General features: G+C 35.7%; 1 protein-coding gene across 9 annotated transcripts in view; it reads right to left on the reverse strand.

The window, feature by feature from the left end:
- The window catches only part of MYO9A (myosin IXA), a 274,327-nt gene that overhangs the window by 68,448 nt on the left and 178,704 nt on the right, over positions 1 to 27,175 (reverse strand). For 5 of the 9 annotated variants that reach the window (XM_032244686.1, XM_032244687.1, XM_032244684.1 and 2 more), the window contains 9 exons: positions 20,582 to 20,704; positions 12,267 to 12,347; positions 11,071 to 11,181; positions 10,082 to 10,204; positions 8,321 to 8,470; positions 6,838 to 7,157; positions 4,651 to 6,219; positions 888 to 987; positions 171 to 386 (listed from right to left, as the gene is read on the reverse strand). In XM_032244686.1, the coding sequence (XP_032100577.1) occupies positions 171 to 386; positions 888 to 987; positions 4,651 to 6,219; positions 6,838 to 7,157; positions 8,321 to 8,470; positions 10,082 to 10,204; positions 11,071 to 11,181; positions 12,267 to 12,347; positions 20,582 to 20,704 (2,793 nt within the window). The remainder of the gene's footprint in view (positions 1 to 170; positions 387 to 887; positions 988 to 4,650; positions 6,220 to 6,837; positions 7,158 to 8,320; positions 8,471 to 10,081; positions 10,205 to 11,070; positions 11,182 to 12,266; positions 12,348 to 20,581; positions 20,705 to 27,175) is intronic. The other 4 variants (XM_032244685.1, XM_032244683.1, XM_032244689.1 and 1 more) reach the window with 2 other exon arrangements.

Consider the following 27,175-nt stretch of genomic DNA (forward strand, 5'->3'; position numbering starts at 1 on the left):
TGCCCTTTATTTGGGTTCTATTAAATTAAGTTTTAGTTTAGTTGTGTTCACTGAGGTTTCCCATGTACAAACCATTACATGGGAAGAAGCTGTGAAGGTTAGCTTTAGATTAGCAAAGACTATTTCCATCAGATTTGCTTGCTATTTTTCTTATATTGATGTAAAATTACCATTTCGGAGTCACTGTGAGAGGCCTGACCCAGGCTGGGTGCAGGCCCTAGCTCATAGTGAGAAGCTTGGTCAAGGGAGAGAAGGGGCTCAATAATGTCATCGTAATCATCTTCCTCTGTATCCCCCTCCCCATCGGCAAAAGTACCTCTAGTCAAGAAATCGGAGCGCGTCCGCGCCATTCGAGCTTTCTTTTTATGGGCCGGTCTGGCAACCTGCTTGACCAAATGATAAAACAAATAACACAACAATGTTTTGGGGTTTTTTTTTTTCTTTCTGAGATGATGCCAATGAAAGATATCAGAGGGCTCATGAATTTCTTGAAATATCCCTCCACCCCACCATGCCCCTTCCACTAGTAGAAGTGACAGGGATGACCAAAAGGAATCTGTATACATTACTCTGGACAAAGAGCTAGAATAGAAACTAAATCTGCACTGTTCTACATAGCCAAAGAAGTCATCTTTCACTGCCATAATAAGCCAACAAAGTCACTTGCACAAACTGCCTTCTTTTTCTTAGCAACTGGGTTTTTAGGCACCATTCCCTGCCTGGAGTACACTTTCATAATTATAACAATCTCAGCTCATGGCTTCTTTCTCTAAAAACACTTGGGAGTAAATGGGTAGATGTGGTGCTCTACCTACAAGAATAATAATTTCCAAAATAATGCATATCTATTTCAAATAGAAGATAGACAAACAAGACACAATACTTACCTCTCTTTGGCCTGGCCCAGCTAACTTCACAGGTTTCCATGCTAGTTCATCTTCTTTACGGAGTTGAGGATTTTTACTGTTTAAGGCTTCTTTGCTGACACTTTAAATAAAACAATGAAATTACATTTCAGTTCTTAGCAGATATCTCATGGCAGCCAGGTCAAAGAATTCCAGTAAATTCCATAAATATTTTCAGATCTTAGTCAACTCCTAAGACAGTAAGTCATATTTTTTTTCTGCTTAGCTAATTAGTAACAATAATCCTGAAATTACATATATGACTGAATTACTGGAGGTCTTGTCCTGATGATCAGTGGGTATAGTCCACTATGATGACATATGTTTAAGAATAGTAGCTGTGAAACAAACTCAAGAAATAAAATGGATCTGATGATGAGAAAAGGAAATTACCAAATCCCTGAATCTTTAGAATTCTAGTCTTACAAGGGGTCTTTCCATCTAATCATTATAAAATACCTAAAAATTAGCCATCCAGTGATGAAGATCTCATTATGTTTTATACTGAGATGGTTCCTATTGGTTAGAAAATGCTTTCTGAAATCTCTCTCTAGATTTTGTTCACTGTCTGAGTTTTAAAACCTGACATTGAGGCCAGGCTCGGTGGCTTGGCCTGTAATCCCAGCACTTTGGGATGCTGAGGCAGGAGGATCACCTGAGGTTAGGAGTTTGAGACCAGCCTGGTCAACATGGCAAAACCCCATCTCTACTAAAAGTACAAAAATTAGATGGGTGTGGTGGCAGGCACCTGTAATCCCAGCTACTTGGGAGGCTGAGGCAGGAGAATCTCTTGAATCTAGGAGTCAGAGGTTGCAGTGAGCTGAGATCATGCCACTGCACTCTAGCCCGGGTGACAAGAGTGAGACGTTGTTTCAAAAAACAAAAAACAAAACAAAACAAAAAAAACAAAATCGACTTTGAATAGAATAAAATCAACACTGGCAAGAAAAGAAATTGTTACCAAACTAAATGTATGCTCCAGATCATATAGGTATTGTAGTGTTAGCTTATGAAAATTTAATTCTGATTGAATAACTATATGATGAGACTGCTTTATCACTAAATTCTGGGCAGAAATAGATGTCAAAATCTGATGAAAAAGTGTACATAATCTGCACTTTCATGGGCCCCATTACCATATTAACTTAGTACCATGAGTCTTATTAACAACGTATTGCTAATCTCTCCTGCGCAGGGCTGAAAGCTCCTTGAGAAATCGTATCTTACTTCCTAGCACAGTGTTGGCTAAAATTAGACACTAACTTATGATACCAGTTGGTAGATTAATTGTTCTTCCATTCAAATTCTTTCATTTAATTTTTATAAAAGAAAGTCTAGGAGCCATAAGAAATTTTTGTCCTTTGCCTCTATGCAATAAGCCTGAAACAAATAGTTGGCAGTCTTTGCTAGCTAAAGGCAACTTAAAGATCTCCTTTCTTGAGCAATGTATGTTAGTCTAGCAATCCTAACTTTGTCCTAAGGATTCTCTTCTGGCTATCAAAATCTCTCATCACAGTTAAGCCTACTGGCCCTTTATTTATCCTCCAAAGAGAAACAATAATTAATAGGATCTCGATAGTCCCTGACCACTGCAATTAACCTTTTAACTCACAGCATTTTCTTTAGACTTCACCTTGATTTTTCTCATTAAACAGTTAAAGACTACTGTGCACTCATCATCACTACAATACAACAATACAAAAGGGTCACTAACCTAGTATTACTCTCTAATCATAAAACCCAATGCTGATCCATAATCATGAAATGCAAGTTCTAGTCCCAGCCATTTCTCTAAATATATGATCTTGAATAAGTCATTTCACTTCTATGGACCCCAGTGATCTTATCTGTAACATGTGGGAACTGGACTAGATAATTCAGAAGCACCAACATTTATGATTCTACAAAACGTTAATGTTTCTAATATCAGTTATATAACAGGACGAGATTTAAAGTATGAATTTTATCTGCAGACTTTCATATAAATAATCTCATATACAATAATTTTAAAGATAAGTAGATCATTAATAAAGCAATACAGGAAATCAGCTCAAACAGACCTAAAACTATGTATCTGGGAAAAATGTGATAAATAATTCACAAAGATAATTTTTTTTGGAATCTACAATTCAGTTTTCTACAAAACAGATTCATGGATCCAATAGCTACTTTATATGTGTATACACCTATAATATATACACACACATAAATGTCATAATTAACAGATACTAAAGAAGAATATTAAAGAGCTCACTTACAGATATGCATGAAATATCATGTATCATTAAACTTAGAATGACAGGAAATATGTTTTTAACACTCTCTTATGGGTGCATATGCTACACAAAGCCTTTGAACTTCTGGGAAATCTGTAAGTTAATGGGTGGGAATGGTATCTCAAGCTGTCACTAAGCTCAACTGCACTTTATAGTACTATAGAAACCCTTGGTGGAAAAATAAATTATTAATCATCTCTTGCCCACATTAACAAATGATTTCTCTCAAGTCCACATGAAATTTTAAAGGGCGAAACATGTAAATGTTTGGGTTACATATAATAGGAAAGAAAAGGTTATTTTCATTGTTAATATAATTTTTTTTAACCCTAAGATACAGCCCTCCTTTCAATGATGACATTCTCCCACAAGAACTGAAAGAATCTACCAAATACAAAGACAATACGAGTATCTTAAATTTTGTCAAATTTGTTTTTATGTACCACTTAAAAATGCTTTTCTTGTGACTATCATTAGTTTTTAAAAGTATAAAGAAATTCCACTTATGGCCAGGTGTGGTGGCTCATGCCTGTAATCCCAGCACTTTGGGGACCCAAGGTGGGTGGATCACTTGAGGTCAGGAGTTCAAGACCAGCCTGGCAAATATGGTGAAACTTTGTCTCTAATAAAAATACAAAAATTAGCCAGGCGTGGTGGCATGCACCTGTGGTCCCAGCTCCTCAGGAGCCTGAGACAGGAAAACTGCTCAAACCTGGGAGGCAGAGATTGCATTGAACTGAGATCACACCACTGCACTCCAGCCTGGGTGACAGAGTGAGACTTCATCTCAAAAAAAAAAGAAAAAAAATCCACTTATATTACTTATACTACCACTAGTTTAAAAGACAAATTCCACTCTTAGAAAAAGAAAGTAGAATGACGGTTGCCAGCAGCTGGGGAGAAGGAAAAGTGTTTTATTTTACAAGAAGAAAAAGTTCTAGACATCTTGTGCACAACAATGTGCATACAGTTAACACTACTGACTGTATATTTAAAAATGGTTAAGATGGCATTTTACGTTATGTGTTTATCACACACAAAAAAGTATAAAGAACATAATGATGACCATAAATAGGCCAACTGCTGTGACAAAACACATTAACTTCTTTAAAGCCTAAAACTAACAACCCTGTACTACTAAACCTCACAGCTGTAAGGCAATCAGCATTTGGTGAATGCCTACTATGTTTATAGGCACTGTACTGCCCTTCACAAATGCTTCCCACTTAATGGGGAGGAACCCAGTATTTACTCTCCTATTTATGATTACTCAAAGATTCCTAGGGTATAACTACATCCAACTTGAGGTGATGGTAGAGTCAACAATTAGGGAATGATTTTACAAAGAGAAAATGACCAAGTTGAGCAGCCACTTTACACAAATAGTTGGAAGAGAAGAAGGCACCTTAATAAAAAGACTCCAAGAAGTTTCCCATTTACACATAAAAATAAATAAACATTTCACTTACAGGGGAATACTCATATTGTCCTTTGGAGTGAAGAAAATGGGCCTAGTATTTCCCTCTCTGGAAAGGTCATCAGATTTGTGGCTATAAGACTGAGTTGGCCTAAAGTGTTCTCTTTTTGAAATGCGATTATCAGAGAGTTTACAAGCTACATTCAGCTGGGTGCCCATTCTGTCTGTCCTGGATAATTCCTTGACAGTAATAGACTGGCATGGACTTCCTTCTCCTTCAAAGAACATGGTGATAGGTCGGTCCTTTGTGGGTAAGTGAGCAGAAAGACTGTCTTTTTGGGCAAGAGCTGCATCTTTTACTGATGGAGACTCCAGTACATTAAGTTTTCCCTTATTTGGGGCATTTAAGCTGAGAAGAGAGGATGGCCTGTCTACTCTTTGTTTTGACTGATAGGATGACGGTGCCAGCAAAGACTCTCCAATTCTTTGCTTTTCAATTGTCTTGAAGGCTTTGCGTTCCTTCCCTAAAATATCTGTCTGCTGGCGAATCTGTTCCATCATTTCTTTTTCATTCTGTTGCTGCAACTGCTTTTGCCTTTCTTCCTTCTCGGTGTTCAGCTTTTCTAACTTCTTAAGCACAGGATTAGAAGATTCTGTATTCAAAGAAGGAACAACCTGATCTCCTGAGCAGTGATACTTCCTAGTTTCCCCGTGGATATCAAAAGTAAGAGCTGCCCCTGCTGCATCTTCATTTTCCAATAGTTTGTTTCTCTGGATATTTGTGTCTAGTTGGGAATTTGTTTTCAGTGGGTCTTGATGGGGAATATAAAAAAAAGTAGGCAGACTACTTGAAATGAAGGAGTCTTTCAGCTGTGGTTTACAGGTAATAGACTCAGAACTGCAAACCACCTTTTCCTTCATAGTTTCATCCTTCAAATGCTCTACACAGCTAGGTTCATTTGAGGCACTCAAGGCATTGTCCCGTGAATCGAATTTTGGACTGCTGGATATCTTAGGTGATGGAAACTGCAAGTCTCCTTCATCTGAAATTACAGACTCTAGTTTGTTCTTCTGGCTTTCCTCATAGCTTAGAAGTTCCAAGCTTCCTTGGGAGCTCTCACTATCAGGTGTACCCCGTGGAGACTGAAGGCCTTCAGGCATCAATTCTGTAGACCACCTGCGTTCCTCTGAAGGAGACACACCACCAAGAGAACGAACTTTCAGCAATTCTAAGCTAAATATAGCTTGCTCTAGTTCTCTCATTCTCCTACTTTCTCTTTTAGCACGGCCTACTTTTTTCTGATGGAGATCCTCCAAGGATCTGGGTCTCTCTCTTACAAGCACATCCTCTTGCAAGTCCATACCACTCTGGATTTGGGCTGTCTCCTGCTGCTTGTTTGGTGACTCTTTCAAGCAGTCCACTGAACTTTCACGGCTAATTCGATTACTTTCTATCACAGATTTACATTCCTCTATGGCTTTTATTCTGTTGTCAAAAGAACAATCCTCCCATTCTGAAGGGTCTGAACCCTGAATTTCCAGAGATCCACGTCCCTTGATATTCACCAATCCAAGTTCTAGTTTTGTTTCTCTTAGCTTTTGTTCTTTCAAAGCTTTAAATCTATATAAAAACAGATAAAATGGGTTACAGAAATCTCTTAGGTACCAGTGAAGAAAACGTATTTCCTAAGAATTTAAGAAAAAATGCAAAGTTGTAAAATCTTTTTATAATACCTAAGTACTTCTTAAACTAACTTGGATGCATGTTTCATACTTTTCCTATTTCCATGAGTCAGATGATATTTCATTAAGTGTATTATTTCTAGCTGGGCATTTCAATCAAAATGTAAACTAACTAAGAACTAAAGCTCTCATTTTAATAATACTTTTATTTTAAAGTGAACCTGAAAAAGAAATTTTAAGTGTGAAATTAAGGTTTCTGCAAGTAAAAATAGTTGAATGTTGCCAATTTTAAAAGATTTGGCCTAATGTAAAGTTAATTAGCAGTTATGATTATAGATCATGTAGATTTTTGATCCAATTTAATTTTTAAAAAACTTATTTAACTTCCATTACAGACAATACAATGTGGGTTGAAATCGGTAAAAGTATCACAGTATACTGGAAAAGACAAGTAGTATATAACCAGTTCTAATACAAATCAGACAACTGTTAATGCAGAGGTATAAACAAAGTCCTTCGGAAGAAAAAAAACAATTATTATAGTAACAGAGATTACCTTTGTCTTGCTCTGAATCCTCTACATGTTGATTGCAAAAGGATAATTTTGTTTCTTTGTTCTTGGTACCTTTTACTTTCCCTGTAGGCTTTCCATCTTGCTTGTATGCAAATAGCAGCCAAGTGCCTGCGCCTGTAGTATTCTCTCCATTTCTGCTGGATAACAATGGCTGCAGCCCGTAGCTCCAAGTACCGCTGCCTCTCTAAGTGAGCACGCCAGGAAGCTTGGAGAAGGGCAGCGGCACTAGCCATAACAAAAGCATCCTTCTGCACAGGGGCATCTCTGACTTGCTTCTGATTTAGGTAACTCCTCCAGAATCTCTGTGGGGAAGACAAAATAACAGAAACTGGTTGTCTTATCTTACACTGCATTTTCACACAAAAGAGAGAATAAATTTCTTATGTCATAATTACAGGTTAAGTGGCTATGCAGTTAAATTCTTGGCGATTAAAAATAAGTTTTCTGGTCAGGTGTGGTGCCTGATGCCTGTAATCCCAGTACTTTGGGAGGCTGAGGTGGGTGGATCACCTGAGGCCAGGAGTTCGAGATCAGCCTGGCCAAAATGGTGAAACCCTGTCTCTACTAAAAATACAAAAATTAGCATGGTGGCCGGTGCCTGTAATTCTAGGTACTCAGGAGATTGAGGAAGGAGAATTGCTTGAATCCGGGAGAAGGCGGTTGCAGTAAGCTGAGAATGTGCCACTGCACTCCAGCCTGGGTGACAAGAGCAAAACTCCGTCTCAAAAAAAATAAAAATAGTAAGTTTTCTGCAAAAACAGAAAGTACACCTGAAAAAGATAAACAGAAAAAAGTTTTCTCTTCCAGATATGTTTGGCTAAAACAGCTATTTTAAATAATATAACCTTGATGAAGTTCATCATAGAACTTAATTTAAAATTTTTGGATGCTCTCATGCCCCTCAAATTATTAACAATTTTAATATATTATATTCTCTTGTTACAATTTGCCCAAATAACACCAGTGGGTTTAAGATAATCCTGACACACATTCCAAAGATGAAGATACTAAAGATTTTCTTGCACAAATGGAAAAGATCTTATGGAAATGATATAAATCAATGAGGGAGTTAATAAAACAGATAAACGTAAAATAAGGTGCCTATCATCCAAAATGAGTGTCTAAAACCAATGGTGTACATACCTCTCAAACATCACCCCCAAAAACTATTAAATAAAAAGAACTATGTAAACAATGGGTAATTCCTTAGCCCCTACTCAGATCTCACAAGACATTGTAACTACAAATTCAATATTTATTAACATTGAATCAATATTTATTAATAGTCAATTATATGCCAGCTAATCTGTTGGGTATTACAAGCACTTCAAAATTGGGTACAACATATTCTCATTTCTGAAGTTTACATTATTATTGAAAACGTTTTACAGTAAAAAGGTTCTGGTTACTAAACAAAGGCCAAATAAACTAGTCAATCTCACGCAAAGAATCCTTTGCTTCTCACCTGGATAATAACAGATGCTTGTCTCAGATGAAGGAAATGCTGCCTACACAGCAAGACCCTGAACCATCGCTGCAACAATATGATTCTGTGTAGCACCTCTTGGTGAAGCAGATCTTGTAAATGCTGTCGTTCCTGCTCCTTTAGAAAGACCTACCAAAAGGAAGAAAGATGAGGAATGCAGCTTAAGAAGAAATGAGAAATTTATTTCACGAATCTTCTGTGATAAGCTTTTAGAGAACACACACAGTGGCAGGCATGTAAATGAAGTACTGATAAATATTCCTACTGATTTATCCAAAGTAGTCATTCTCAAATTGAAATGCAGATAGTAAAATAGAGAAGGTGAGCTGGGTGTGGTGCTACATGCCTATACTCCCAGCCACTAGGAAGGCTGAAGCAGGAAGATCGCTTGAGCCCAGGAGTTCAAGTTCTCTGACAAAATAGAGAGACCCAGTCTCCTTAAAAAAAAAAAAAAAGACAAAGAAAAAAAGGAAGGTAAGGAAGGTTAAGGAAGGTAAGAAAGGAGGAAGGGAGGGAGAAATGACAAAGTGAGCAGGAGTACCAAACTTCCAGCGCCAGATAATATGATACATTACTCCATTGGGGAAACCACTGCTATGAGTAAATGTATTACTGGTAATATGTCATATTTTTTGAGGGTGTTAGGGTGGGGAAAAAAGTTAAAAACCATAGATCTTGAAGTTTGAATAATATCATGAATAAACCAATAGCAGTTTTTGAAATCCAGCATGCATTAAAAGCTTCTCACTGTCCAAAGTTATTAATAAGTTTATTTTATTTATTCCTTCATTCCACTATCTTTAGGGTTTGGGAGGCTGCAGAGGTGAAGGAGACATATCCCTTTAGAAACAGAAGTTATAACTTTCATTTGAGAGCAGGCAGATATTATATACCCAAAGAGGAAGATGGTAAACTCATAAGGGCCAGAGACAGAAGATCCCACCTAAGTGAAACAAAGGTTTGAAAAATAATAATAAAAGCATGCACAGGAGACAATGGGACAATCAATCTCCATAAAAAAAGATATTAAATAGTGTGAAGCCACAATCTGAAGGTTCTCAAAAAAGAGAAAAGTGTTTGAATTTAATGAGGAGGTTATCAGGGGGTTATAATCGAGCAGGAGGCAGACATAAAGAACTAAGTATATTAAGATAATCACTTTAATATTATGAGTAGAATTAAATGGAATGACAAATACATTAGAATCAGATGAGTAAGCTGTTCACTATATAAGCAATACAGATGAGAAGAGATAAGGAAAAATAAAATGGAGGCAGTAGAAATGGAGAAACAGAAAACAGATGTGAAAATCTCTTTGTAAGAGGAAAAAAAACTAAAACTTTGTGAAAGGATTAAAGTTAAAGTGAACAGTATACCAAAGATAATTATGGTTTCTAGACTGAGAAATTCTGGAAAAGGGGTGACAGAGAAAGAAAGTAGTTGATAAATGTAAGGGCAGATGAATCTGGATAAGGTCACTCTGGGCAAGTTGAGTTGGAGATTACAGCAGAATATCTAGAGAGAGAGAGTATTTAGACAGTTAAAATTATAGTCAGAACCAGAGCACTGGCCAGAGTGATGTGATTAATACTGACCATATAATTAAATAAAAACCTGGGCCTAACCAACTGCCTTCTCATATCTGATACACTAACTTTTAAATAAACAATCTCATAGGCAAAAATTATTTTTTAAATAAATGCACTCAATTTTGACAAGAGCTATACATATTATATTTACCATGGTTTTTCCAACTTGATAATTATCTGGATTAAGATTTATTTTCCTGAAGAAATCCTGAATGTTACATTTGGATGGAATAATATTTCGGGGAAGAAGTACATGGAAGTGGCTCACAAAATCCTGAAAAATAATTTTAAAAAATTATAAAATAAGAAAGTAGTGTAGGTAAACAAAGACCTTAAACTAATTATCATTTTATTAATATTTTCCTCATTCTTTTAAACAGGGTGAAATCAAGAAAGTGCCTGTTAATTTAAGAAATAAAAGGTTAATTCGAAAAACATAGGAGGCGGATAAAGATATTGCGTTCTACACATCATGCCATCAAAAGGGAGTGAGAGAAAAAAACCTGCAGAGGCTAATTATCCCTTTTGAGAAAGCTTTATAAAAGGCCAAAGAAAAAGTTATTCAACAAGAACCTAAAATTTTTATCAGGAAAAAAAAAAAGCAAACATGGCAGGATGGGGACAATAACGGAGAATGAGGCTTCCCATCCTATTAACAGCAAAGACTTGCTCAGTTGCTAAACAGCTTCAATATAATTTCCACACCACAGCAGCAGTTGCTGATAAGAGTAGGTGTGAGCCCTGCTGGAAGTCTACTATGAAAGAAAATCCTGCTGAGAAAACTTTAGGGAAAACCAATGGAATCTTTTGACTAGATAATTCTCATTGAACTATTTCAGTTACTGAAGAAGTCAATGCAAAGAATTGTTGTATCAGGAGTAAACTTAGTACTAGCAAACATTCTGATCAAACGAGAATAGCCAAGTACTGGATTCTATTACAATAAGTTTAATGAGATTGCTGCCATTCAATGAAAGTAAATACTGTCTACCCCTTTTCAATTCTGTATAAAAAAGGTGAAATGGAAAGGAAGAATGAAGGGAAATAAACAAGCAAGCCCCAAAGAAATAACAAGCAAGATACGTGAGAATCATTTACTTGATATGTCTAAATATGTAAATATCACTATAAAAACGGAACCTGGAAAGAATATTTGCAGCTGTATCCTGATTGGCGAATTCGAACTGTTTCCAACATCCCGGTGTATCGAAGCTGTCTAAGTACCAAGGCATCATTGAACCTTAAGGGTAGCTAAAGCAAATGGAAAAAAAATTAACCCAGAAACCATCTCCAAGTTAATTATCTGTTTATAAGCATGGCTAACCGTTGAGTATCTAGAGATTGACTGGAGGTTGTCTGGTTGATATATAATAACTAAGCTGATAGGTAGGACAAGCTCACCTCTCAGCTGGTAGCTTCAGAAAAGTTCTGACTGCCCAACCCTAGGGAAAAGGGAGAAACCAAGCTTCCAGGTTTCTCTGGTTGTGGAGAGAGAGGACCTTAAAGACTCAAAAAGAACACAGTCACCCATAGGGGCCACAAAGTCCAATCACTACAAAATCTGTAACAAGATAACCTACAACTGGGTGTGGTGGCTCAAGCCTATAATCCCAGCATTTTGGGATGCCAAAGTGGGCAGATCACCTGAGGTCAGGAGTTCAAGACCAGCCTGGCCAACATGGCAAATCCCTGTCCCTATTAAAAATATAAAAATTAGCCAGGCATGGTGGCGCACACCTGTGGTCCCAGCTACGTGGTGGCTGAGGCAGGATAATCGCTGGAAACCGAGAAGCAGAGATTGCAGTGAGCCTAGATAGCGCCACTGCACTCCAGCCTGAGCACCAGAGCGAGACTCTGTCTCAAAAAAACAACAAAAAAAGAAAATCCTTTTCTGGCAAGACTTCAAGAGGTATTTGCATCTCAAATTTTTTTTTTTTGAAGACAGAGTCTCATTCTGTCACACAGGCTGGAATGCAGAGGCATAATCTCAGCTCACTGCAACCTCCACCTCTCCGGTTCAAGACATTCTCCTGCCTCAGCCTCCTGAGTAGCTGGGAATACAGGCATGTGCCACCACACCTGGCTAATTTTTTTGTATTTTTAGTAGAGATGGGGTTTTACCGTGTTAGCAGGATAGTCTTGATCTCCTGACCTCGTGATCTGCCTGCCCTGGCCTCCCAAAGTGCTAGGATTACAGGCATAAGCCACTGCGCCTGGCTATTTTCCTTATAAATATTATAGTTAGTGCTTCCCCTCCACTTATTCTCCTTAAAAGTATTTAAAACTTAATTTGAAGTAAGCTTAGATATGTGCCCTCATTTATATGACATTTTTACCTTTTCAGCATTAGAGCGAATGCATTTTACAAAATATGGTTCTGCTTGACCAAGTGTTTCCATCAGCTTGCTTAATGATGCCTGCAACAGAAAGCAATATAATTATCATACTCTCCCATTCCAAACTATTAATAAATAATTTATAAATGTAATCAATATGCTAGCAAAACACGCAAAAAATAGAGACACACATAGAGATTTGTCTTTGAAAAGCACATTGTGTATATTCTCATACTGGTTAAATTACAAGCAATTAAGGATAAGGATGGTAGCTTAGTATTAAAGCAGATAGCATGAAAATAGTAAATATTGCAGATGTATTTCAGAATAATCAAAATATTGATTTTTTTCCACTTTTCTTCACATTCTATGAAACAACTTTATTCAAACTCATGTGTCCTACAACTTTCAAAATGATTCAGGAGAGTATCCAGTAAGGTAATACTCCCTTGCTTTACTTTACATTACATGCCTACAGACTATGCAATGATATCCCTTTTTTTATTCCTGATAATGGTAATTTGTACCTTCTCTCTTTCTTCTTGATTAGTGACTAGAGGTTTATCAACTTTTTAATCTGCTCAGGCCAGGTGCAGTGGCTCACGCCTGTAATCCCAGCACACTGGGAGGCCAAGGCAGGAGGATCACCTGAGGTCAGGAGTTTGAGACCAGCTTGGCCAATATGGTGAAAAAAACCCATCTCTACTAAAAAATACAGAAATTATCCAGGCTTGGTGGTGTCTGGCTGAGGCATGAGAATTGTTTGAACCTGGGAGGTGGAGGTTGCAGTGAGCCAAGATGGCGCCACTGCACTCCAGCCTGGGCAACAAAGTGAGACTCTGTCTCAAAAAGAAAATAAATTTTTTTCGATCTGCTCAAAGAACCAGTTTTTGGTGTCATTGGTTTTCTGTTTTTGTCTATTTTTCTGTTTTTCATTTCGTTGAATTCTGCTGTTATCTTTATTACTCACTTCTCTCTGCTTGCTTTGGGTTTCATACATTCTTTTCATAGTTTATTAAGGTAGAAATTTAGATTATTGAATTGAGACCTATCTCCTTTTCTAATAAAAGCATTTAGTGCTACAAATTAACCTTGGAGTACTGCTTTAGTTGCATTGCACAAATTTTGGTATTTTATTCTATTTAAAATATTTTTAAAATTTCCTTCCTCTAAAAAAAAGTATTTTTTAGGAGTCTGTTTTATATATTCTGAATATTTGGGGATTGATGTTTTTCTCTGATTTCTGGTTTAACTCTATTATAAATACAACATTTTATATGATTTTAACTCAAATTTGTTGAGACTTTATGGCCTAGTTTATGATCTGTCTTGGCAAGTATTTCATGGGCACTTAAAATGAATGTATATTCTGCAATTGTTGGCTGGGTTGTTTTATAAATTTCAGTTAAGTCAAGGAGGTTAATCATTCTATTCAAGTCTTCCATATCCTTCCTAATTGTCTACTTACCCTATATCAATTACCAAGACATATGCTGAAGTTTCCAAGCATAATTGCAGATTTGTCCATTTTTCTTTTAATTCTATCAGTTTTTGGTTCAGACACTGGGGAGCTCTGTTATTAGATGAACACACATGTAAGACTGTTACGTATTCTTGGTAAATTGCACCTTTTATCATTATGAAAGATGTCCCTCTATCCCTGGTAATTTATTCTTAAGTCTACTTTGTCTGACTCTACTATAGTCTCTATAGCTTTCTTTTGGTTTTTGTTTGCATGATTTTTTTCATTTTTTAACTTTAACCCTTTAGTGTCACTGTATTTAAAGAGGTTTCTTGTAGATAGCATACAGTTAGGTCTTGTTATTTTATCCAATTAAATAATATCCATTTCTTAATTGGACCATTTACGTCATTTACACTGTTAATAATTAGTACAGTTGGATTTAAGGCTACCAATTTTATTATTGGCCTTCTGTTTGTCCTCTCTTCATTTGTTCCTGTCTTCCTCCTCTCATCCTCTGCCTGTTTAAAACAGACTTTTAGGGCAGCTTTAGGTTCATAGCAAAAATGAGTAGAACATAAAGAGAATTCCCACATGCCCCTTTACCCTCACATGCACAATTTCCCCTATAATTAACATCTTGCATTAGTGTGTTATATGTGATGAACCAGTACTGACACATGATTATTAACTACAGTCCATAATATGCATTAGGGTTCACTGTTTATGTTACACAGTCTATGGATTTAAACAAATATATAGACTTTTAGTCACCATTGCAGAATCATACAGATTAATCTGACTAACCTAAAGTCCTCTGTGCTCTGCCTACTCACCCTCCCCCAACTAAATTCTGGCAACTACTGATCGTTTTTATTGTCTCTATAGTTTTGATTTTTTTCAGAATGTCATGTATTTGAAATCTTACAGTATGTGGCCTTTTCACACTGGGTTCTTTCACTCAGTAATATGCTTTTAAGGTTCCTCGAAGGCTTTTCATGGCTTCAAAGCTCTTTCCTTTTTAGTGTTGAATCACTGCCTAAATGTACCATAGTTTATTTATCCATTCACCTACTGAAGGACATCTTGATTGTTTCCAAGTTGTGGCAATTATGAATAAAGCTGCTATAAATATCTGTGTACAGGTTATTGAGTGGATGTAAGTTCCTCTCATTTGTGCATATACCAAGAAGTTGTGACTGCTGGATCATATGGTAAAAATACAGTTTTATAAGAAACTGTCAAACTGTTTTCCAAGGTAGCTGTATCATTTCACATTCCCATCACTAATGAATGAGTGAGTGTTCCTGTTGCTCCACATTCTCATCAGCATTTGGTGGTGTCATTCTTTCAGACTTTTGCCATTCCAATAGCTGTGCTGTGGTATCTCACTTTTGTTTTAACTTGCAATTCCCTAATAACATATAATGTGGAACGTCTTTTCATACGCTTATTTGCCACCTGTGTAAATTTTTTGGTGAGGTGGCCCTCCCCTCTGCTCAATATACTTTAGTATTCCATATTAATTTATCTACTTTTCAGCTGTATCTTCGTACTGTGTTTTAGTAGCCGCTCTAGGGATTACAATATACAAACCTAACTTGACACAGTCTACTTAAGAGTCAACATTTCACAAGTTCAAGTAAAACAAGTCTTACAACTATTAGACCCATTACTGTTGTGAAATATATTACATCAACATACAAATTTTTAAACTTTTAAGTGTTCATTTTTCCTGCAAATGTAGTACAATATACATAGGGCTGGGCACAGTGGCACATGCCTGTAGCCACAGCTACTTGGGAGGTTGAGGAGGGAGGATAGCTTAAGCTCAGGAGTTGGAATCCAGCCTGGGCAACATTTTATGAGACCCTGTCTCAAAATAATGATGATAATAATAATACACATAAAATATTAAAATCATAAGTATAAATTATGACTATTTACAAAAGGAAGACATTCTTATAACTAGAGGCCAAATTAAAAATATATAATCAGAATCTCAGAAGTCTTATTATGACTTCTGAGTTGTAATAGCTATCTACTCTTACCTCCACACTCCAACCAATGGTAACTATTATTTATAACAGTTACCAACCAATGGTAACTATTATTCTTACTTCTAAGATGGTAAGTTAGGAAGTTAGTTTTACCTACTACTAAAGTTCATATGAATGAAAAAATACACTATGTACTATTTTGTATTTGTTGCATACAATTGTATTTTGTACATTTTTAGTGCTGTATACTAGTAATCCCTTATTTGGCTATACTACCATTAAACTATCGATTAAGAGATGAGTATTTTGTTGTTTCCAGTTTATTATGAAAAAGGTTGCTATCAACATGCTTATAGTTGTCTTTTAACTGTTTTTCAATGTGCTTGTAGCAATTTACATTTTAACAGTACCATATAAGAGTTCTGGATGGTCACCCATCCTGTCAACATGTTGTGTAATCAGTTTATTTCAGCCATGCTGGCAAGTGTCCTTTGTAGTCTTAATTGGCACTTCCCTCATGAATCATAATGTTGAACAGGTTTTACACAGGTATATTGGCCTTCTGGATATCATCTTTGATAAACTGCCCATTCGAAACTTTTGTCCATTTATCTACTAGGTTTCCTCCCTTTTAAAAAACTGATTTTTAGTTCTTCATAGATTACACATATGAGTCCTTTTTTGGTCTTGCTCTTTTTCTTAACGGTGACTTTTTTGATTTAAACAGTTTTATTGAAATAAAACCTACATACTATTAAAATATACACATTGTAGTTCACATATCAATGAGTTTTAGCAAATTTACACAGTTGTGCAACTATCACTACCGTCCAGTTTTAGAACTCCTCTATCACCCCAAAAAGCTCCCTCCTGCCCATCTGCAGTCAGTAACCACCTGAGCTACAATCCCAAGCAACTACCAATCTGCTTCCTGCTGCTATGAACTATCTTTTAAAACATATATTTTTTTAGATGTTTTTCCTCTGATAATAAAAGTAATATGTAGCTATTTTAGAAAACTTAACATATAGATACATGTTCAGAGAATATCAGCTTGGGTTTGATTTGAGTAATGACTCAACTCCTAGAGCTACAATTAAAAGCAGATTATTTTCTTCCAACCAATCAGCCTTTTCAAAGGGAATTCATAGTTTTACAAAAAACAAGCTTAATGTATCCTACATCTTCCTTATACCCACAGTTAGAAAGATCCCTAAAAGTCAGGGAAGAGAAAAATTTAGTTTTCACTACCTGAAGCAAAGACTATGTTGACTGTTGATGTAATGGTGGATATATTTCCTAGCAATCTGTAGGTCCCTAGGCAGCTGGGTATGGAGAGGGGCAGCAGTTTTACCAGGAAGTTTTAGTAGCTATAACAAGCAACACCATGTGTATGACTAATTGTATCAGGAGAAAGCCACAAAACTTCTTTAAAAAAAAACCACGAAGTAGAGACATAGTGCTATGAAGTGACCAGAGTTTGACATACAGGTCCACGAATAAATACTGCATGTCTCTCTAGTTGTGTTTTTGTTTTTGTTTTTTCAAATCAAATCAGAAAATATTTTGGTCATTATTTCTTCAGATATGTTTTTCTACGCCCTCTTCCCTTTCCTCTCCTTCTGAAATCCAATTACATCTATGTTAGACCACATCATATTGCCCCACAAGTTATAGCTATTTTGTTTTTTTACATCTTTGTTGTTGTTCTCTGGGCTTTAATAAACTATGACTTCAAATGTACTACTTCTGGACTGTCTAACAGATGTTAATCCAATTTAGCTTATTTTTTTATTCTCAAATATTACCTGTTTAATCTGTAAAAGTTCCATTTGAGTCTTTTTCATAATACAAATGGCCCTTATTGGTTTCAACAGGCAGTGAAAGAGAGGAGAGGGCAGAACAGCTCCATCCCTGAGGAAATGTCCAGAGACTCTGTTATCACCTTCTAAAATAAAAAATCTATTTTGTTCTCATCAGATTTATGTTTTTTGTTATATCTTTGGGTATATTTAAAAGATATATAATAGCTAATTTGAAATTCTTACCTACTATTTACATCATCTTCATCATTTTAAAGTCTGTCTCTGATTACTGGTTTTTCCCCTTTGTTAGGGTTTTTATTCCTCTTTGTCTAGTAATTTCTGATTGGATGTTAGACACTGTATTTTATATTGTTGGATTTTGTTGTATTTTTTAAAGAGTGACAAACATTTTTCTTAACATGCAGGTAAGTTTCCTAGGATCAGTCTGATTCTTTTAAGACTTGCTTTTTAGCTTTGTGAGAGCAGGGTCAGAGAATCCCTTACATTAGGACTATTATGGTCCCATTGCTAAAACAATGTCTTTCTGAGGATTATACCTAATACCTCATATAATAAAAGGTCATTTCATTCTGGCTGATGAGAATAGAATTACTCCTCTAATCCTGTATAAATACCAAAAATTGTTAGGTCTACAGGATTTAGGTGGTTCTTTCCCCAGTCTCATGGAATTTTAACCCACATATGCACAGATCAGTAGTTGGCCACAGAGACTCAAGAAAACCCCTCAGATCTCTAGCTCTTTCTCTTCAGACAACTTCCTTCTCTTTACTCTGCCTTACAAATTCTAGTTGCCTCTACCTTTCTAACTCCACCTCTTCAATTACCAAGACCATCAGCATTAGTTTGGGTTTCCTCTTCCTGAGCTGTAGCAAATTATCTTTAGGTGTTAATCTGGGGCTTTCCTCATTTATTTCCCCAAGATTGGAGTCCTGTAATGCTTACTGTCTAAAATCTGAAAATATTTGACCTCTATCTTTTATCCAGTTTCTGGTTGTTAATAGCAGAAGGGCAATTCCTATATCAGCTAACCCTTTATGAGTTCTATGATTTCATTTTGATGAAAATAAGCATTCAAGGAAGGGCACAGAGCTAAAGATAGCTGGATGCCATCCATTTCAACCACCTGCAGTTTCCTCATCTGTTACTTGGTTTCCTCACTTTTATAGTAAGAATAATAGTATTTATCTTAGAATGATTGGAGGAAAACTTAAACAACACCTATTAGAAAATGCGTATGTGTAAATAGTTGGCAAGGGGCCTAAAAAATATACTACACATTGGTCATTATGGATGGTAGATGAATCTCACTTGTTCTTGCTCATCTATATTTTCTAAATAATCAAAAATTAACTCATTACTTTTGTAATAACTTAATGGTCTATTAGAAATATTAAAGAGGACCCTTTTTCTAAAAATTAAATATAATTCATGAATATAGATTGAGAATATGTTAATTTGGAAGGATTTTAAAAGATACAATAGGATTGTGATTATAATTAAGTTTTATTGTACTAGCTATATGGTATTCTTCAGATTAAAGAATGATTTCAGTATTCAAGGCAACTGTAAAAGATCCAAGGTAACAAAACAAAGAACACTTAACAGCTTAATAGTTCTACCTTTCATAATCATGAGATTAATGTTCCCTTTTCAGACACGGAGGTCACCAAATTACCTTTTGATCAGAATTTGGCTTACCAGGTGGATTTGCTAATCAGAGAGAAATATGCTAAAAAACTAACCATTGTATTAAATCTGCTTATGACTCATGTTGTATATTAATAAATGTATACTCAACATGATTTTTTTTCCTATAACCCATTAATTTCTGCATTTCTAATCTACTAAGCAAACATCCAGACTCTGGATTGCGAGGACAGCAGCAAGGTAAAAACAGACTTTCCCAAACCCTATCTTCTCATTCTTCTGAATTAAATGTCATTACTCCATATGCCTATTAAGAAGGACTTTTAAAATTCATGGTAGTGATTTCATTATACTCAATTCCCTTTCCTTTAAGCTTATTAGCACATAATGAGTTATTTGGCTCCTTGGTCTTGCTTTTTTTCTTTTTTCTTTTTTTTTTTTAAAGGGGAAAGCAAGTGACCAAACAGCCTTCACAGATTCAAATTTTTCTTTAAGCCTATGGTGAGAATTACCTAAAATAAAATGACATTTCTAGCCCACAATTTGAAGAACTGTGCTTATAAATCAAACAAGATCATACACAATAATACATTAGTGGACAATTTATGTTCAAACATCCTAGCTGTATAAGAAGCATTTTTTAAAATGTTAACATACACAGACATACCTATCACGAATAAGGAAATTTTTATTCAACAGTGAACATTGCTTCTGTGATATAAACATGAAACAGAGTAAACTTATGCAAAGCACTGTTACCTACCTGATTATTTCGCTTATTTTCATAAATATCTACCATATGAAAAGAGCTTTGGATATAGATGATTTAAGAAGAATGGAAGAGGTAATTTAAAAAGCAATTTGAAAACAATTATTCTAGGAGAAATTTGCTAAATTATCATATTTATTCCTAAACGCCCCCCCCAACCTCAAAAAAAAGAACTGGATTTCTATTTACACAAAAGTAAAATAAATACACAGAAGGAAAAAAAAAACTTCAGCCTCATTTGGTTAACTACTGATGTAGCAGCATGAGGTTTAAGCAGGGAGAAAAAACATGATCATTATGCTAACAGTGACTTTACCTAAGCAACAGGGTTTAAAGGCAGATTTTGTTTATAACATCAATTTTCTGCTCCTTTCTCCTCACACTGAAAATAACAAATATTGGTATATCCACTATCCAGACATATATAGATGAAAAACAAAGGCATCTAACTTTTCATCTCTGGTTCTTCTTTCCAAAATAGCCAGTGATATATGGCTTTTTAGAAACATAAATCAAAATGCCATTCAAGTACCCTGCAGATCCCTTTAACCTTTCAATGACAATCTGAAAGATACAGATTCTTATTTGTTTTAAGCAAAACAGGAAATAACCTGAAACTGGGCACTGATGCTGGGAGGTTTTTTCTTCTTGTGCAAATGAAGAAGAGACTTGGTAATGCGATCTTGTAGTGTCAGTCTTGTCAGGTGCTTTAAAGAATTTACTTCTAGCAAGTGCTGAAAGAAGAGAACAAACAAATTGCTCACATAAATTAATCTAAAAATAAGACAAAATTCTCAGCCAGTTTTTATCATTTTCTATCTACATGATCATTTCCTATCTTAAATGACTGTGATGAATATGAAAGACTGATATCCAACATTCAGTCTATTCTCCGGTCTTCCTCTAGAAGCTAGAAAGCTAAAAAGAAAAGTACACTTCCCAAACTCTCTTGCATCTAGAGTTCTGGATATGGTTTAAGTTTACCAATAAAAGGCCCACATGTGAAAATGGGAAGCTATAACTGAGGCAGAGGCTCTGGCTACTAGTTCTGCTTCTGCTAGCAAAAATGAACATACTATATGTACCCTTTTTTTCTGTGGTCCCAGCATCCAGGCACTAGTTTTGTGAATGCTCAGAGGCAGAGTGCAAAACATTTGTGTTGTCATCACAACTACTTAGCCCTGGAGCAACTAGTCGTAGCAGTTTCTTCCAGATGGCTAATTTACACCACAGGCAGTATATACCTGCAAGGAGCAACTACACTGACAGCTTCCTGATTTCCTAGCGTTTTAATTACATCAAGGGACAGTTCTGCATATGCTATTTTAACATGTGACTTCTAATCACTTTGTAAGTGCCTACTTAATTAAGTCCCTTTATACTTAAAAATATCTACTGTAATTACTGTTATCTCAAACTGAGCCCTGACTCATAAAGACAATAATACCACGGTGATAGTTGGTGTGCCAGGGACATACACACACAAAAAAACAAAGCATAGTATCTATTAACTATGATGTACTACACTATAAATTAGGAAAAAGGAGTTAGACGTGAAGCTACTAAAGTATTTAAAGATAGTACAAAAAGTATTTGGGAGCTTTTTTAGCCAATTATAATTTTTTAAACCACATGATATTTATGGTAGTGAGTTTACAAATGGAATGAATTTATATAGATGTAAATATATGTTATTTTAAAAGTAGTAAAAAGTCTTAATGTATGAGAAACACAAGATTGTGTTAAAAACATGACAAATTTACAAGTCGAAAGGTATTTATTTTGACAATATAAACATTTAAAAAATAAAGCCATGCATATTGAAAAAAGTACAACACACGTAAACAAGTTGAATTAAGGAAATGTTATTTCCCACAAATGAAAAGGCTTATTACGTTTATAAAATAACTTTAAAAAATTCTTAAAAAGACAGATACCACAGTAAAAAAAAAAGAGCAGATGATCTAATGAAGCAATCCTCAAAGTTAAAATGGCAAGTAGCAAAATCACAATCCATTCGATCTCACTTGTATTGAAGGAAAATGCCATTTCTTTTAAAAGAGGTTTTCTGCATCAGATTTGCAAATACAATAAAGACTGACAAGAGTCAGTATTGATGAGGTGGTGGGAAACAGGCATATACTGTATATACTCACTGTTCTTAGGAATGTAAATTATTATAACTTTCCTGACAAGAAATTTTAAATTTAGATATTTATTCTAAGGAGTTATCAAAGAAGATCTGTGTTGTTTTTAATATACTTCAAAAAACAGTGAAAAATTATTAACAGAGATATGCCATTATGTAGAATTATTTAAATAAAGTATGCTTCATTTACACAACTGAATATTCTGCAGCTCATAAAGTTACTGTAAACCTGTATATCCTGACATGGGAAAATATTTGCAAACACTACTGGCCAAAAAAAAAAAAAACCCATGTAAAACAACATACATGTAAAAAGGGCATTTGTGCTAAATTTTAGACAATTTTTGATTTACTTTTATTAGCATATTTGAATTATCACATGCTTCACTGTATGTATATTCATAAAAATATTTTCATATTGTTCAAGAATCAATTAGAATAATGTATAGGTTATCCTTAAGTAAAAACAAATTAGCAAATCAGCACTGAAGGCTAAAATAATTCCTCTCCTTCCACTTTTAATATATTATTGAGAAAAAGACCTTGGAAATAAAGTTTGAGTTTAAATTGTTTCTCACTGTGAAAATATTACCAGAGAGACTATGGAAAATAAAATAACTATTTAAAAATCTTTGCTGTCATGTATATTGAAACTCAGAGTCATTTCAATTTTTTTCATTTGCTTGGAATACTCTATAGCCTTGCCTTCACAAGGCTTGGTTTTAAGTGGCACTGAACTTGTAGTTTAACTTTCTCAGAAAGTTCTTGCTTAAATACTGAAAACATAGCCCACTTCCATGTCAATTATACTTAATTTTCAACACTGCACATAATATCACCTAAATTATCTTTTCATATATTTGTTAATTTGTATACGGTCTTCTTCTTTAAAAAATAACCTCCTGGAGTGCCAGGTACTATGGCTCAGGCCTGCAATCCCAGCATGGTTGAAGCAGGCAGATCACTTGAGCTCAGGAGTTGGAGACCAGTCTGGGCAACATGGCAAGACCTCGTCCCTACTAAAAATACAAAAATTAGCCAGGCATGGTGGTGAGCGCCGGCAGCCCTAGTTATTCAGGAGGTCAAGATAGGAGGACTGGTTGAACTCAGCAGGCAGAGGCTGCAGTGAACCAGGATTGCACCACTGCACTCCAGCCTTCATGACTGAGTGAGACTCTGTCCCCAAAATAAAAAATAAGTAAAAGATAACCACCCATAAGATTCTGACAGTACTGTTCATCCCTGCACCAATAAATTCCGAAAATAGTGTCTGGTTGAGAACAGGATTCAATAAATATTAGTTTGAATGAATTAAATACCTAGCAACTGGCCAGGCGTGGTGGCTCACACCTGTATCCCAGCACTTTGGGAGGCTGAGGTGAATGGATTACCTGAGGTCAGGAATTTGAGACCAGCCTGGCCAACATGGTGAAACCCCATCTCTACTAAAAATACAAAAATTAGCCAGGCAAGGGGGTAGGTGCCTATAATCCCAGCTACTTGGGAGGCTGAGGCAGGAGAATTGCTTGAACCTAGGAGGCGGAGGTTTCAGGAAGCTGAGATGGTGCCCCTGTGTTCCAGCCAGAGCGACAGAGACAGACCGTATCAAAAAAGAAAAAAAGTACAAAAAAAAAAGCTAGCAACTAATGAACTTTGAGCAGTGCCTTCCGTAGTAAGTGGAGATCAGACTTCTCCCCATATGCCTAACCATAACTTGGTGAATCAACATATATTCACAGAGTGATTACTAAAAGTCAAGCTGTGTTGTAAGTGCTAGGGACATATTACATTCAAGTTCAGGCTACTAAGACATTAAAAAATAGTCTGATTGCCCATAAGGGTTATGAAAAAAGATAAAATAATACCATAAATCTAAAGGTAAAGGGATACAGAGTTACTTCCTTTCTTAGGGCTTCAGTTCCTTGTCTATTTCAATCCTTTCTTAATTCTATCATCATGGTTGAGTTTATTAAGCTTAGTTAACCAGTTTATTTTTTCAACAATTAACTACTGCTTGCTGTGCAAGGTGCTGTAGACAAAAAGATTAATAAGCTATTGCTTGATATAGTCTAAATGTTTGCATCTCCCAAAATTCATATATTGAAACCTAATCCCAGTGTGACAGTATTTAAGAGGCGAACAGGAGGGGCCCTTGGGAAGTAGCTGGGTAGTGGTATTAGTACCTTGATAAAAGAAGACCAAAAGAGCTTGTTCATCCCTTCTGCCACATTAAAAAACACAGAAGGTACCATTCCATGAGGAATGGTCCATCGATAGACATCAACTGTGAAAACTTAATTTTGAGCTTCCCCACCTCTTGCACTGTATTTTTTTGTTTACAAATTAGCCAATCTAAAACATTTTATCATTGTAGCCCAAACAAACTAAGGCATTTCTCATGCTATTAACAAGGACTAAAACGGGTAATAAAATTAACTTCAAGGCTGGACACAGTGGCTCACACCTGTAATCCCAGCACTTTGGGAGGCTGAGGTGAGCAGATCACTCGAGGCCAGGAGTTGGAGACCAGCCTGGCCAATATGGCAAAACACTGTCTCTACTTAAAAAAAAATAAAAAAATAAAAATTAAATTAAAAAAAAAATAGCAGGGCATGGTGGTACACACCTGTAATCCCAGCTACTTGGGCAGCTGAGGCATGAGAATTGCTTGAACCCAAGAGGCGGAGGTGGCAGTGAGCCCAGATAGTGCCACTGCACTCCAGCCTAGGTGACAGAGTAAGACTCTTGTCTCAAAAAAATAATAACTTCAAGATTTGAGCCCAAGTGACTATAAAAATTTACTAGGAGAGCAACACAGTAAAATTGCTTCAGCCATGTATTTTGAGACAAGGAAGATATCCGAGTACAAATGTACAACTGGGCAATGCAGCTGTCACTGAAACAATGTAACTTAAAAAAATAGGTCATGTTAGAAAAGTAGATCTAATAGAAGTGACAGTTTCAAGTTGAGGGAATAAGTTCTAACAAGAAAAATGGGAAAGTACTATCAAAACAGAGCTATCATCTTGTGGAAGGATGAACTTGATCTCATGAAAGCTGCCTCTGCATTTCAAGTGGATGCTTGTCTGAAGCAAACTAGGCTAACTTGTTATCTAAAAGGGAGCAGCCGTGTGTCATCTCAGAGACTGTAAATTGTACAAACTAAGTGCTGACTGTGGCTCCTGTAGAGAGTTTTAATGGAAAGGTTCCCTGTAATAACAAGGATCTCAGATAATTTTGACTTACTCTGCAAAACCCAAGCTAGATGTCTTCCCTTTCGTCCACTCCTCCCGCACTCCATCTCTTCCTAAGTCATCCATACTTCTTAAATACAGAACTTAGTCTGGGATGAAATTAGTGAGTTGAAGATGTTTGGTCTCCTATTATATACTCAAAAAGTTCCTCAGGGGAGGGATATACCTTATCTAGCATAGACTGTGTAAACAGAAGATATTGTAAAAAAAAAAAAAAAAAAAAAAAGTTAAAAAGAATTAAAAGCAGTAATAAGTTTCAAAGATATATATACAATAAGCAAAAAGGTCAAGAAGTTAGTATGGTCTAAATTTCTTTCCCTCAACAATCTTTTTCCAACAGCTTTACTAAAACAAAATAAGCTGAATGTATTAAACGTATACAATATAAGTTTTGACACATTTATGTAGCTATGAAGCCATCACCACAATCAAGATAATGAATTATGGCATCAAGGTCATAACCCCTAATGCTTTCTTTGCTCCTTCTGCCCCTTTGCCACTCCCCCCTCTTCCTTAAACACTGCATGCTGCTTCCTGGCAATCTTTAATCTACTTTAGGTTACTGTACATTTTTGGTTTTTAATCTTTTTTAGAACGACAGGTAATAATTGTATATATTTATGGGGCACAATGTGATGTTATGATACATGTATACACTGAGTAGTGATTAAATCAGGCTAAATAAAATATCCGTCATCTCACATACTTATTTCTTTGTGGTGAGATCATCTGAAATCTACTTGTACAGCAACTTTGAAATATATAATACATTATTATGAACTACATTCAACCTGCTATGCAAAAGATCGCTAGAATCTATCTAGCTGAAACATTATCCTTTGACCAATGTTGCCCCTTTCCCATCCCAACCCTATACCCCAACCTTTGGAAACCATGACTCTATTATATACTGCTATGAGTTTGGCTTTTGTTGTTGTTATGGTTAAAATAAATATCTAAAAACAATATAACCTTTGGTTTAATTTTAATTAGCATTCATTAAGTAGCCCATTGTTAGTTCCTAAGGAACAAATATGTATAAATATCAAGCACTATATAATTGATAACTACTTAATATACTTAACATTAGATAATTAAGTTGTGTCTTCCTCCTTTCCAATTCGTATGCCCTTTACTTCTTTCTCTTGCTTAACTGCTCTGGCTAGGACTTCCAGTACTATGTTAAATAGAGAAAGTGGTGAAAGTGGGCATCCTCGTTTTATTCTAGGTCACAGAACAAAAGCTTTCCATTTTTCCTTGTTTAGTATGTTGTCTGTGAGTCTGTCATGTGGCCTTTATTGTGTTGAGGTACATTTGTTGTGTCTATAACATGAAAGTTTTTATAATGAATGCATGTTGAATTTTATCAAATGCTTTATCTGTGTCTACTGAAATAATTGTGTAATTTTCCCCTTAATTCTGTTAGTGTAATGTATCACATTTACTGATTTACGTATGTTAAACAATTCTTGAATTCCTGGGATTAACCCCATTTAGTCATGAAAAATTATCTTTTTAATGTGCTATTGAATTTCGTTTCTTAGTACTTTGTTGAGGGTTTATGCATCCATGTTCAGAGACATTGCCCTATAATTTTCTTTTTTGTTGTGTTTTTGTCTGGTTTTCATATCAAGGCCTTGAAAATGAGTTTAGAAGAATTCTTCGTTTGTTTGAAATAGTATGAAAAGGACTAAGATTCATTCTTCTTCAAATGTTTGGTAGAAGTGAACAGTGAAGCCATCAGGTACTGGACTTTTCTTTGATGGGAGACTTTTTATTACTGATTCCAACTCATAGTTGTT

The sequence above is a fragment of the Sapajus apella genome, unplaced genomic scaffold (assembly GCF_009761245.1).
Source record: "Sapajus apella isolate SASKATOON/1434 unplaced genomic scaffold, GSC_monkey_1.0 scaffold55, whole genome shotgun sequence".
NCBI classification, from domain to species: Eukaryota; Metazoa; Chordata; class Mammalia; order Primates; family Cebidae; genus Sapajus; species Sapajus apella.